Source organism: Sphaeramia orbicularis, chromosome 20, assembly GCF_902148855.1.
Source record: "Sphaeramia orbicularis chromosome 20, fSphaOr1.1, whole genome shotgun sequence".
Classification (NCBI taxonomy): Eukaryota; Metazoa; Chordata; class Actinopteri; order Kurtiformes; family Apogonidae; genus Sphaeramia; species Sphaeramia orbicularis.
In genome coordinates, this window is record NC_043976.1 from 7,055,354 (window position 1) to 7,069,402 (window position 14,049).

The 14,049-nt window shown below is 40.1% G+C and overlaps 1 protein-coding gene across 2 annotated transcripts in view; it reads right to left on the bottom strand.

Annotated features, from left to right (window-relative positions):
- Positions 1 to 604: 604 nt before the first annotated feature.
- The window catches only part of pard3aa (par-3 family cell polarity regulator alpha, a), a 426,578-nt gene continuing 413,133 nt past the window's right edge, over positions 605 to 14,049 (bottom strand). For both annotated transcript variants that reach the window (XM_030123467.1, XM_030123466.1), the window contains exons 23-24: positions 11,894 to 12,021; positions 605 to 5,694 (exon numbers count right to left, since the gene is read on the bottom strand). In XM_030123467.1, coding sequence (XP_029979327.1) covers positions 5,268 to 5,694; positions 11,894 to 12,021 — 555 coding nt within the window. In that variant the 3' untranslated portion in view covers positions 605 to 5,267. The remainder of the gene's footprint in view (positions 5,695 to 11,893; positions 12,022 to 14,049) is intronic.

Here is a 14,049-nt window from a genome sequence, read left to right on the forward strand (position 1 = left end):
CTGGAGTTGAACATCATAAATTTTACCAATGTCTTTATCATTTTCTTTATCACACAGGACATTATCAGAAGTCGAGCCAGCTCAAGGCAAAATCCCCCTGGCCAGCCATTACAGTGACCTATCAAGAATGAAGATTAAAGAGATCCAGAAACCACAGGACGTGTTTTTATTGTACTTTTTCACAGGCAGTTTAGCAAATGTGGGAGGCACATTTTGAGCTATAATACCTGCTGTAGCCAGTGAAAAGTTTAATGCTGGTGAACACTTCCCTGGATATGACTAAGACTATTTATTGTTTTTATATTTACTTTTATTTAACTATATTTTATTCTGAGTGATTGAAGGTAAGAGGAATCATCTGGCAACCAGAGTCATTTATCTTCATGGTTCATCTCAACCTATGGGACAGGACAATGCATTTTCTAATCAGAATGAAAAAAGAATAGTTTAATGAAACCTGCTTTTTAATTATAAGTATGAAACAATTCTTTGGTCAATAAATGGAGATACTTTGTTTTGTTAACTGATTCCAGTGTTATTATACCTTTGTTATGTCAAGAGGGAAAATTATTTGTGAATTTTAAAGCAACATAGTCAAGAGAAGTTACTTTTACAAGGATAGAAACTACCCTCACTTTATTCATTGAAAAACTGCATCTTGTATGTACAGAGAACAGCAGAAACTGCTCTTAATGATACACTGATGTAAAAAGGAAAAATTGCACTGTGCTTACATATTAGTTTTTTTTTTAGTTTTTTTTTTTTTTTTACCAACAGTACCATGTTGTGACTAATAAAACACAATGAGGGGTGGTCATAAAAACACAATGAAACAATAACAATATATTTCTCATTTTTTCCCCAGAATAAAAAAACAAAACAAAACAAAAAACCAAGAAAAAAAAACATCCCCTGCAACAACAGCTTAATGGGAAGAATCCATATGTCACATAAACAGAACAATAGACATTAATTACACAACACAAAGAATAAACATGCATTATGAGATATTATCAAATTTGCATATGAGAAGAAAAATGGTGGGTTATTGCAGGCACTTGAATTCCAACACAAACTCACACATCCAAACAAACAAGATGGAACTAGTCTAATTTGGGAAAATGTGTGAAACTTGGACTGTTTCTTGATGTGGAAGTTCACATTGTTTTGTTTTGATGAGGCACGGAAAGGAGAGGAAGGAGAAGAAGAAGGAGGAGGAGAAAGAGAAGAGGGAGGAGGAGGAGAAGAAGAGGGAGAAGAAGAAGGAAAAGAGGAAGAAGAGGAAAAAGAAAAAGAAGAGGAGACGGTGAGAGCGAGCGTAGCCCCGTCGGTAACCTCCTGTTTGTACTGCAGCCTCCGAGGAATAGCTGTGATTACTCCATTGACTGAATCATCTGCAAGGTCAGGCCTCCCATCTTCTCTGCCTCCTACTCCTCTGCTCTTCATATACTCGGCAGCCAAGTGGTTCATATGGCTGCCAAGACATATTCATAGACATATTGGAGCATCCAGTAACTGGCAGCGTTCGCAGGCACTTAAACACATGTCCACCTACTCACACACACACACACACACACACACTGGAATGCTGGTGAATGAACAAACAAGTGCTCTGTACTGCGATTAAACACGAGTAAATGCACAGCTCTGATTCTATTCTCATCTATACATGCTTTTATCGCATAATCAGTGCAGACCTCCTAACATTTTCATTAACCTTCATAGTAGTTCATTACCATTAGCCATTATCAAACCTACTCTATTGAGTGTGGATGAATCAGACTTGTTTTGTTCTTAGTATGGGCAGGTACATTGAACATGGCTTAAGTGGTTAGAAAAATGGTCTTGAATGTGCCACAAAAAAAAAAAAAAAATTGCTGGTGGAAATGATTCAGTTTAACAACGTTCAGAATTAATTACTGCCATTGCCTTTTCTATTGAAAGGTATATGTCTGAATGAATGCAACTGCTGCTACTCAGAGAATGAATCAAGACTTTATCAGAGACCATAATAATAATGTAAGAAACTTCTTGACAAATGAGTTGACTTAGGCAAAGCTAGAATTTTTTAGAACCTTCTTGCTCTTATGTTCCTATTCCTATGTTCAACCATTCAGCCAGAGTTAACTGTTCTTTCAGTTGATTTCAGCCAAAACAAACACACTACATACCCTTTCATCCAGGACTCAAGCTGCAAAAATCATGATTTTCTCTTAAGTCTACTAACGGAACACATAAGGGAAACCTAACGTCTCTGGCATACTTCGATGGCCTCCATCTATCAAATCAGGGCTGGATTCTCCTAACCCCATGTGCATCACAGGGTCATGTGTTCCAGGAAGTACAACAGCTTTACATGTTCTACTGTGACATGAGAGCGACAGTTGGCAGTGATGTAATAAGCTGGACACTGACAAACACAGAAGAAAAGAGTGGCAAGTAAAAAACATAACGTGACTGCACTTGAAAACCCTCGGCCTTCAGTTGACGCCAATGTTTTTGCACATATGAACGGACAGACAGACGGACGAATGACAAAATGATGACAATATCATGCAGCAAGGGCCGAGGGTAAAAATGATAAGGACATTGTACCAACTGAAGTCAGACTTGGATTCATACCTCTAATTCACACCTGACTACTCAAACACCTGTAATACTTGAAAAGATTGTTCTCATTTAAACCTTTAAGATCTGATCATGAAGGATTGTTAGAATTAGTTTTGTGTCTTCTGTTTTTAACCAGTTGTCTCATATGATGCAGTTGTTTTTGCTTGTACTGAAGTTAAAAACAAAGAATATTAATCAAGTCATAGAAGTTAGTTTAAACCCTGTATGCATTATAAAATATGCTCTGATCATTGTGCGCAAATGACATTTAACTAAATCTACTTTATTAAAACAACTATTAGTGGTGGAAAATATTTGAATTTAGCATTGCTTAGTTTACTTCAATTCAAATAACTTTATTCATCCCCTAGGAGGTAATTCAAAGCAGTCTGAGTAGTACTTTTCTAGCAGCGTTGCCGAATATCTCCTTAACTTTCTTTATGTCGACACGAACACAAGGAGTCATACCAATCTCCGTTTCATTGTTAATTACTGAACCAGGTTTAGTAGAATTTAGCAAAGATTCTTAACTAAAACCAAAAATTCAGGCTCCTAAAGTAAACGCTTCCCTAAAATTTTCTGTAGAACTGGAGATTTTGTTCTGATAAGGACAGAAGTACATGAACACACACATACATTTGCAGATATTCTAACACACATCTGAAAAATGCACCGCTAATTATCGATTGAACAGTAGAAAAGTTCCCGAGTGGTTTTTCTATCAATGGACATAATCATGAAAGTGAAACAAAATCAGCTCCATTGTATTTGAGCTAGGAGTAAAGCTGTTCCACACTGAGGCCACCCACTGCAAAGCGATGTGGTTTCCCATGAAACCACCCTGATGAAATATTCAGTGAGGAGCAGTTCAGTCACCTAGAGGCCAACGGGCTTTAGTTGCAGCCAAATGGCCTTGCTGGTCGCTGTTTCTTTTTCCTCACTACACGTGACAATGAACACACACAAAAATAGGCTGCATTCATTTTCAATGAGGTACATTAATTAATAACCCAGACCTGACCCCATTTATACGACAGGATTCACAGAGTGGGTGGGACAGAGGCAGAAGAAATGAGATCTAAAGGTTGTTTTTCCTCTACAGAGAGGTGGTGGCGACAATGTGAAGAGAAGAAACAGAGATAAATGCAGCCAGAAGCGAGGAGGAGGGAGTTCAGGATTATCATTCTGAATACAAGAGTGGGTTGGAAGGAGGACATACACTCAGAGTAAATGTTGCATTATCTAAGACCAGAGGGGACATCTCTCTGAGCTTTAATGGGGGGCAGGGGTGAGTGGTCAGACCCAAAACCTACGCACTGACTCCACAGTCACACAAGCTGCTTAACATCGATGCTCTGTCGCCACATGCCATCTCCTGTCTACAGTCTCACACACACACACACACACACGGTCCTCACTGACAGCAGATATAAGCCACATTCACAACAAGAGTGGTGTCGACTGCCAGCAGACCAACGGTACCGAAACATGCCTGGGCTGTGTCTTGTGTTCTGACTTACAGGTGTCAGGTCAGGCTGCTGTCAGATGTGGAGATGCAGCGCTGGCCTGACGACCCGTCGCCTTCTGTCAGGCTGTGCACTTTACTGGATGTGTCACATGGACGGGTCAAAAATGCAGTGAATAAGCAACAGTCTGAACAGAAAGTGATGAAGGAGACACGCACAGCCCAGTGTCCAATAGCGCTGCATCAAAAACATCTAGTGGTGTAAAAAGTTGATGAATCCAAATAGTTCCAGTTCAGGGATTTTATCTACTATGTAATGTTTGGGTAAAAAGCTCTTCTAAGTGGCTGAGAATGAAATCAAAGTGTCAAAAGCAGCAGAAATAATATATCTATAACTTTTTGGTCCCTTTTAGCTAATTTCCTCTTCCAGGGTTATGCATAATTAAGGATGGACACTTTGAGTGACAGGTGAGTCCCATCTGTGTCTGCTGCATGGGATTGATTGACATCTAGCCTGACTGCTGTGTTGAACTACTGGAGCTTCAGTTTATTGAATTAACATTTTTTTCCCTGGCAAGACTACTCTACTGTAGTTGTGGTTGAGTTTCATGAAGTTTATTGGCCGTATAACATATCTAAGCTACAGTTAGCTATCAGTGTGATCTGTGTTTTCAGTTCCGCCCCTCACTCCTCCTCATCTCTACACTGTTGTCCAAATATGATCATGTCTAGTGCCAAAAAACCAAGATGGTAATGGCCAAATGCCAAGCTTGAGGCTTCAAGTTGGCAGTGGCAAATCTCTGCATTTATCAGAAGTCTGAAGAAGAGCCTTGTGGTGAAAACATTTCACTAGTTATTAAAAGCCTTCAACTGGAGCTGTTTGGTGGGGGGCTATTCTACTCCAAAACAGTCTACAAAAGCTGACAGTCTGCCTATTAGAAGGCACTTTTAAATGATCATTATGCAAGACATGAAAATCCAATCATTGCTTTTTGATACTACTAAAAAAGGATCATGGTTCATTTCATTTCATTTGATTTTTTTTTTTTTTTTTTAAATATTAATATTTTATATCAACAGTCCCATAAAAATCTTTGTATCTCATCATTTTATAAAAAAGCAGACTCACTTCCCTCTTTGTTTCCCTGTTAATGTTTCATAAGAGTCCGTCTCCTCTTGTCCCTTCTCATTGTCATGAATAAAACGGCCTCCCTTTCTCAGAGCCCTGGAGCCTGCTGAGCTTGGCGAGCTGTGAAGGGGATGGCGGTACATCCTGCCTGTAGGGCCCTTTGGATGGATTCTGGGCCTGAATGGGTGCAGAAGCTTGCTCTCTGTGCTCGTAGGTGTTGCTGCCACTGCTGCTGCTTTGCGTTTCCGGTGCAGGAGGCGGCCTGGCCTTGTTGGCCTCCTGCTCGCGCCGTCTCTGCTCCTGCCTCAACAGCTCCTGAGTCTCTAAGAGGACACGAGCATTAAAGCTGGACGTCCCCAAGTAGCCATTCCGCGAACCCTGGCTGCTGGAGTTGCGGGGGTTGTCCTTCGCTGTCTGGAAGCCTTCTGTTGGCGTGTACACCTTGTCCCATGAGTCCTGGGACACTGTACTGGGGTTCTTACGAGGTTGCCTAAACACATAGAGACAGGTAAAGAGTAGGTCAATTGTGCTGTTGAGTGAGTCACCTTAAAGAGCAGCTGACTCTAAAGAGGATAGCGGTTAAGTCTACTCAGAAAAGAAAGCCTTTTTCACACAGGCCCCTGGGTCAGCACTATTGAAGAGGAATTCAAAAGAAACTGCACTTCTGCAAAGAATGCAACCATTTTCACATTTTGTAAGATTAAAAGGTAATGCAGCAGTGGCGTTGAGTTAAAATGCTGAAAGCGACGTGAGTGGAGCAAAGAGGGATCAGTTATAGCATGCGGCATGATTACACTGAATCCAGCGACATAAAGACCAAGACATGAAAGAGACAGGAAACAAACGGAGGAAGCCTGGGACGCCCGGAGGACTATTAGTTCCACATTGTAAACAAACACAAATGTTAAAACCTCCCTGAGAAAAATGGTTTGCTTTCATCCATTTAACCCCTTTTCGGAGATGCAGACGGGTGCTTTTACAACACAGACACAGTAATGGCAGGTCTTGTGACGTTATCCGCCTTCTATTCATGTCCTGTCCATCCACCAGCTCCTGACAGGATGGATACACCTATATTATCTCTCAAAAAAAAAAAAAAAAAAAAAACCTCCATACAAGCCTTCCTCCACATATGCTCCCCTTTCGGGAAATTGGCCCTGACAAAAGCCATCATTGAGAACTGACCGGTCTTTTGCTTGAGTGTTAAGTCTGTTCCTCCATTATTAGGATCCATTAAGGCCCATGTGCGATGGAAGTGACAGTGTATTTTACTTCAGGGGTGCTAAGAGAAATCCCGTTCACACCTCGATGACCCGCTGTGTGCTTAAAAGGCTTCTGAGCTCACAGCACACAGGGTTACAGAGGGAAAAGGGGTCCAGAATGCTTTTAGACCAAAACGGCTGCATTTCTTATCTGGTTGGCTTTCATTCTCAAGAGGCTAAAAGGAACAAAAGACATAACAGGCTGCTTACTTTTCAAAGCACTTGTATTTCCCACAGACCGTTTAGTTTTGTCCTGAGACTGAAATCTTTAAATGAGTTAAATAGACTGGATGGTTTCCTTTATATGTATATTTCTGCAATGATGCTGCAGCTCCAAGGATTTTGATTTACAACCATCTCTAGGGTTTACAGAGAATGGTCTGAAAAAGAGACAATATCTAGTGAGTGACAGGCCAGGTATGTAACAGTATAGAAGACCTTAAGTCGCACTAGTCCTACCTCATGCAAATAGTTGTTTCTTTTTGCTATACATTGCAGGATAGGTATTTGTAATATATGGCTCAAAAGATTGCAAGAGACAGTGTCATGATAGCTGATAAATAAGACAGTCATGTTTTTGTATCCACTAGTCTTTAAAATGTCTAAAGGTGTAAAATGTGCACTCTGCCTTCACCCATAAGTAGCTGGGATAGGCTCCAGCGATCCCCGCAACCCTAGTGAGAAAAAAGCAGGTTCAGATGAATAAATAAATAGTCTTTAAAATATTTTATGGATATCATTTAGAGGCCAATGTATGTCCAACTAGCTAACATTACTCGCCATTAGCAGTGATTACTGACATTATGTTGCTATCCATGACTGACATTCAGGCATTCAGACCCCCCTCATGGACAGCAAAGTGTATGTACACATCACTGTTTTGATGCTGGGAGACTATTATTGTTGAAAAAATGCTGACATTCATATAAATGATACATTCAGTAGTTATAAATATAGATATTATAACAGTTAATTGTGCTGCTTTGTATGTGTGGATCCTTGAGAGACACAAAGTTTCTCCTTTGGGTATTGAGCTAAAAAAGTTTGGAAAACCTTCACTTGTACATTAATTATATGGTGAAAATGTAAAATAATTGAATTATATTTCAAATATTTATTTTTTTTACACTTTCCTACCATTGTCTGTATATATTTAATGAGACTCCCCATTTTTAGTATCACTAATGGATAAGGAGAAGAGCAGAAGCAAATGGATCTATATGTGAGTATTTATACCTGTGTGCATTTAAGTCTACATTCATGTATGTGTAGAAGAGAGTGTATACATTTATTTACTGTACATGCATAAAACAAACACATTTTCTCCGTCCACTCTGTGCATGTGCTTGTGTATGCATGTGTGTGAATATGAGGGTAATTGGCATCGGGGCAGATGTAGGGACAGACTGCAGAGAGAGCCCCACCACATGCTCCATATCTGGGTTTTGCTGTCTGGGCGAGCCGCCATGCATTTACACCCCGGTTTGGCTCACGGAGCAGCCAGCAACGCTCAGGAGGGAGCTGCTTGTTTAGAAACTCCGGACGCCTGTTGCATGAGACAGCATTCTCCATTTCCTGAATGACCTTTTAGTTTTTAAAGCAGATAAGAAAAGAAGAGATTTAGGGGAAAAGTCTTCGGAGAGGAGAGCAGACATCGCATTATTCCACAGGAATGTAATCGTGATTGATGCTTCAGGGGAGCTGGTTCTCTTATCACCTCTACTCATGCGCCAGAATATGTCACAAAGTAGATTAGTTACATTTACAAAGGGAGGGGATGGGAAAATACATCATGCCAAAGAGTGGAGTAAATTTAGAATGACAGAACATAACAAACAAAGCCAGGAAGTTGGCTAGCAGAAAAATTTGTGGCCGCTGTGTGTTTCTTTAAAACAGCTGGGAAAAATCAAAGTTTATGAGGAGGAAGAGAAAGCGCATACACACATGAACGAGCACAAAATGATTGGAAAAAACACAAATGCATGCAATGGGCAAGAGAACAATTTCTATACTGCACAAATAAATTGACTACAAACCAGGAATAATGTTTTCTTTGCAGTGAGGAAAAACATTGTTTTGGCTGAGGAATGCGGGAGCTGTAGGGGTAGATGGGAGAGCTACTGGCGGTTCACTCAGGGTTCTGTTAAGAACCTTATCTTGACCACATTCATGTGTGTTTTTGGTGTGTTTTCGTATGTGAGTATGGCTCTTTCCGGCTAATCAGTGGTCTCTCTTTCCTACTAACACACTCATTCCTCTCCCGGCCTCTCTCGCCCTCCACTGCCTGTCACCGCTAATCCTGCTCCAACAACAAGCCTTCATTAGTGCTCTTCCAATCCTCACATCCCAGACAGTGAGCTAAGCCTGGCCGTCATCAGATAACCAGCTAGCATGGCTTCTTCTGGAAGCTCTTTGGGAAGGAGTGTTTTTTTTCCTCTTCGTTGGAATGTCCCCTTTTGGCTGAACGGATGACTGCTCATGGTTCCGGTTTTGGAAGAGAAGGAATGGTGGGGATGATGGGGTTCCAAGAGTTAGAGGGAATTGTGGCTATTAATCTGGGGATGTGAGACTTTAGCTCTTTAATGAGGAGCCGCACTGAGACACAAGCTCTGAAAAGCCTTAGTCGGGGTCAAACATCAAGCCTGAGCTCATGCGACTCTTTGCTAAAAGACGCTATGAGATTATGAGAGGAATGCATATCAAAGGCCATCCCCGGCTGGCTTTTTGGCTGGCCAGACAGACTTTCCCAAGAGAGGCAGCTTACCAAGAAGGCAGGGCTAGAGGCAACTGTCACATCACATGAGATGCCAGCAGATAACACCTATGAAGGGAATGCATAGATCGGCCTGGCTTATACAAACCACATTGATTATGCGTCCGCGTAGGCCACAAATCCATAGCCATAGACAGGAACATGTTTTAATCGACCCGCCTGTGACTATTCAGACAGCAAAGCAAAAGAGGATGAAGGAATAATTGTTGTTTGTGCAGAGAGTGAGATTGAAATCACAGGAGAGCAGAGTTACTCCGGCCAGGAAAATGAAAAGACCACACATATAATATATACACATGTTAAGTGGCCTCTTGCTGTCTAAATTGGCAAAGCAGCAAAACTTAAATAAATCAGACTTCACTCTGACTTAACATTTCTGGGCTTACTGCACATTTCACAATTTTAAAACTCATGGATTGTTTCCAATGTTAACAGGGAGAGGAAATAGTGTTTATTGTTGTTAACGTTAAATCCTCAGACAGTCAGTCAGACATTCATACAGACTCTATGCACTGATGTCACTGTCTCGGTAAAACCAGTGTTGAGACCCAGTGACAGATCTATTGACTTTGTGGGACGATTTCAACTCCCTGGATGTCTAAACTGCCTTTAGTCGACCGGTCAGCAGTCAAATACACATGTGAACACACTGTGTAAGGGTGTATCTAATGACCAATCTAAGATCTCCTTTGATTTGTTAATGCCTTCTCCTGTGCCTTTGTCGAATGGTTCTTTGAGTTTGCTTTAAAATACTATTTACAATAACTTGTATGGAAAATATAGATTCTCACATTAAATTTTTCAGGAATAATGTCATGATAATGCAAATTAACACATGTCATCTAGCCACTTTTTCTATTTGGCAACAGTGACTGAAACATACCCCTCAGTCAGGTCTCGGTGGCAAAAGATGTGAGGGAACCTGATTCCTGCATCACTGCTTTTATGTTTACTTGCAGGGATCACTGTCAGGTTTAATTTTATCAGATGATCAGGTTTTCACTCCCAGTTTCACAGTTTGTCCTATTAAATGCAGTCATACGGAAGCATATTTTGCCACCAAGACCTGACTGAGAGGTGGGTTTCAGTCACTGTTGCCAAATGTCTTAAAAACACCAACGATATACACAGCAATGTCTGAATATATCCACAAGCTTTGTACATTTTCAACATTAAAAATAAAAAAAATACACTACCACATTTTATGTTTATTTGACGTCCACGATTTGAGGGCATCAAATCTGTAACTAAGTCATTGGCTTATCTGCAAATTAAATTAATTAACAGAGGTTATTCTATCATTAAGGAAGCAAAAATAATGTGTTATGTATAAATGAGAGACGGGGGTGGGATTTAATAAGTTTTCTTCTTCCCACTCTTTTTTGAGCAATACATATTGAATTTATTTTTGTTATTGCTAGTGTACATGGCATTTCCTATTTTGTCTTGATCACCTCTGTTTATTAATGTATTTGCTTTGCCATTAGTTCCTTGTAAACAAAAGATGTTTGATTTTTTCTTCTGCTCAAAACAAATGAATGAATGAATGAATGAATGAATGAATAAATAAGCATCACAAAGCAACATAAAGAAGCAGCAAAGGGAAAAAAAGGCGTTAGGTAATAAATAAAATGGCATTTGTGCAAATCATTTACCTGAAATGGATTTGGTAAAGAAATTTCACTTACATCACAAATAGGAAGAGGTGAGTTATGTACAGCTGCCGCTAGCTTTTAGCTTTTAGTTATTCATCTCTTTGCAGTATAATGTATTAGGGCACTTGTAGTAGGTGTTGAGATGAAATATATGTGAATAATGGCTCTTTCCTATTTTCACAGATTCAAACTAAATTGTATCACTTAGCACTTTCTATTTCCGCCATTCAGTGGGTGTAACTTCAGTCATCTGCAATGTCACATGCAAGTCCATGACAGAAGAAGAGTTTTTAGTGACATTTTCTTTAAGGTTCCAAAGCCAATACTGTGGCAGCAATTGGTTTGCACCAACTATACAGTGATTAGGAGGCTTCAGAGTTATCAGTTAACACACTTCATGGAGAGATGGCAGGAAATGCAAATAGTGACACTAAACTCATTTCCCCCAAGGGCCTCCAGATGTAAGATATGGTAAGCTTTATTGGCATCTCTTTGACAAATATGCAAAAGAATTGAAACAGGAAGATGGAGGAGATGAAGCACCGCTCTGAACTTAAAGTGAGAGAGAAATCCTTTTAAAAAGCCTGATATTGGGGCTTTTATTCATTACAAGGCACGTTTTGGAGGGTGTTTGAGAAAGGGGTTGTCTTTGTGAAAGTCCTTAGGGTCAACATTGACTTAATGAAGCTGAACATCAGTCAAATAGTTCTCAGCGATCATAAAATGATTTCATTCACACAGTATTGCTAAGAATCATTTAAAAATGTGAATATGAGTTGAAAGTGGCTTTGTAATTATTGACTTTAAGGGAAGCCAAAGAGATATGGCACAAATGTGAGGAAAAGAAATACATAGATGGAAATCTAAAAAGTCAAATGAGGAAATGAAGAGGTCGTGAAAAGGGCAGAAAGGACGTGATAGGGCACAGATGAAGGAGGAGGGAGATGGGGAGGAGACACAGGCAGGATGAACTTATGAGGAGGAGGAAGGACGTCTCACCGTGGTAGTGAGCTGTACTGCCTCGATGCTTGTTGGACGCCATCTCGGTCCTCCTGTTCCTGCTTCTGGACCTGTGTCTCCACTGTTACCGAATGGCGTCCACTCTGGGCCTCTGTCCCATTGCTCGTCTGCAACAGTCACCAAATTCAGTCAGACAGGGTATACAGACAGATGATAACAAAATAGCTAATGTCTCGCCTTGATGTGGTTACCTGCTCATCAAAAGTGCGCTTGTTGAAATATGGAAAATGTGCAAAAACATACACACACATACACACACACTCATAAATGATGGAATATATTTCCCGCTGCACGGCAGGTGGTACAACAGTGTGACGCCTCCTGTGTATTCAGCTGTCTTTAGGGAACAGGTAGTTAGTCGCTGTGCTGCCATAATGAGAATGGCACTGTAAAATGCACCTGTGCCAGAGGACCCAGATGATGATGCTATAAACGGAGGGAACTACCGAGACACGAATCCCATTTCCAGAGGAAATGGAAGATTTTTTTTCTTAAATTAAAAAAAAAAAAAAAACTAAAATCTGCAATTGTTGATTACTTACTTTCTGATGCCTGTAACTCAAAAAAAAAAAAAAAAAGTTGGAACAGAGACATATTTACCACTGTGTTACATCACCTTTTCTTTCTATTATATTTTTTAATCCTATGGGAGCTGAGGATGGTAATTTTGGGAAGTTTTACCAGTGGAATTTTGTTCATTCTTGCAAGACTTGAGGCCATTGTTTAATTCATAATGTCCATACATTTTCAACAGGATAGATACGGACTGCAGGAAGGAAAGATGGCATTATCCTGCTGAAATAACCATGGACTTCAGTTTAAAGATATCATCGTGACAGTAGCATATGCCTCTGTAAAATGTAAATCTATGATATCTTCACCCATATGTGGGTCAGTAATGTGGACACTGATGCGGCCCCAGACCATTACCAATGCTGCTTTTGTACTTTTCACTCATAACAACCTGGATCTCATCTTAGAAAGTGGACTCGTCTGACCACAGCACGTTTCCATTGTCTTTCAGTCCATCTAAGATGATCTCAGGTCCAGGGAATTCGGTCTGCTCTTCTTCATTGTCTAAATAAGATCATTTAGACTTTACTTTGTACTTATGTTAGATTAGGAGTCGCAGTGTATCACTGGCTGAGAGTTTGTTCAGATCTACTTAGCATTTTAAGGATTCTTCTACTGAGCATTCTGTTTTTGAAAGGATTTGGAACACATTTCCCATTTTCAAGCTCAAGTCAAAGAGGAAAAATTACTGTCTTCATTCCTTTCTTCATTATCCAGTCTAACGAACAACTCTTCCTTTCTTCAATTAATTAATTGAAGCAGCTCCAGTTTATGTGCATGATGTGCGCTGCTCCCCTGATGAAAAAAAAGAAAAAAGGATAACAGATCTACTCAATATAATACTTTTCTAGATATAGGTGTATAATATTTGATAATATGCTGTAGTCATAAATATAGACCAGTATAAGCAGCCATTTCTTTATTCAACAGTCTTGTGTGTGACATGTCTACACATCAGCATGCTGTACTGGTGTGTGTGTTTGTTGCCTGATCATGGGCCTGGTTGACATGGAGATATCATCTCCCTCGGCACCAGCACACTGTTAACGAGACCGCTGATGAAAGAACATGACAAGCCAATTAAACGGAGGTGAGCTGTGAAGGTGCTGCAAGGATGGTTTGACCAAGTGTCACTTTTCATAAGGTTTAGAATGAGGGTGTGGCAGGTGTGCTTGTTGTGAATACATCTGGTTGAGAAAAATATAGAATAAATACTTAAGTCAAGGGTGTGAAAAATTATCATAACTTGAGGCAGGAGTATTGTACTTGAGGCAGATGTATTGCATTCATCCATGTGACAGAAAATCAGAAAGGCATGGAACCAACACAACATCAAAGAGAATAAATGACAGACAGAATGTTTAGTTTTGACATATTTGTTGCTCATTTGGTTTAAATTGAGTATTATCTAGTTCTAGCGGAATTGTACCCATGGTGCCATTGTATGATAGCATGAGAAGCTAAAATCGCCCAGCATACCTCACAACATTTGAATACGGACATAAAATTGTGCCTAGTAGATAGTCAGGCAATGTTTCTATTAATCTGGCGAGTTTGGCGGT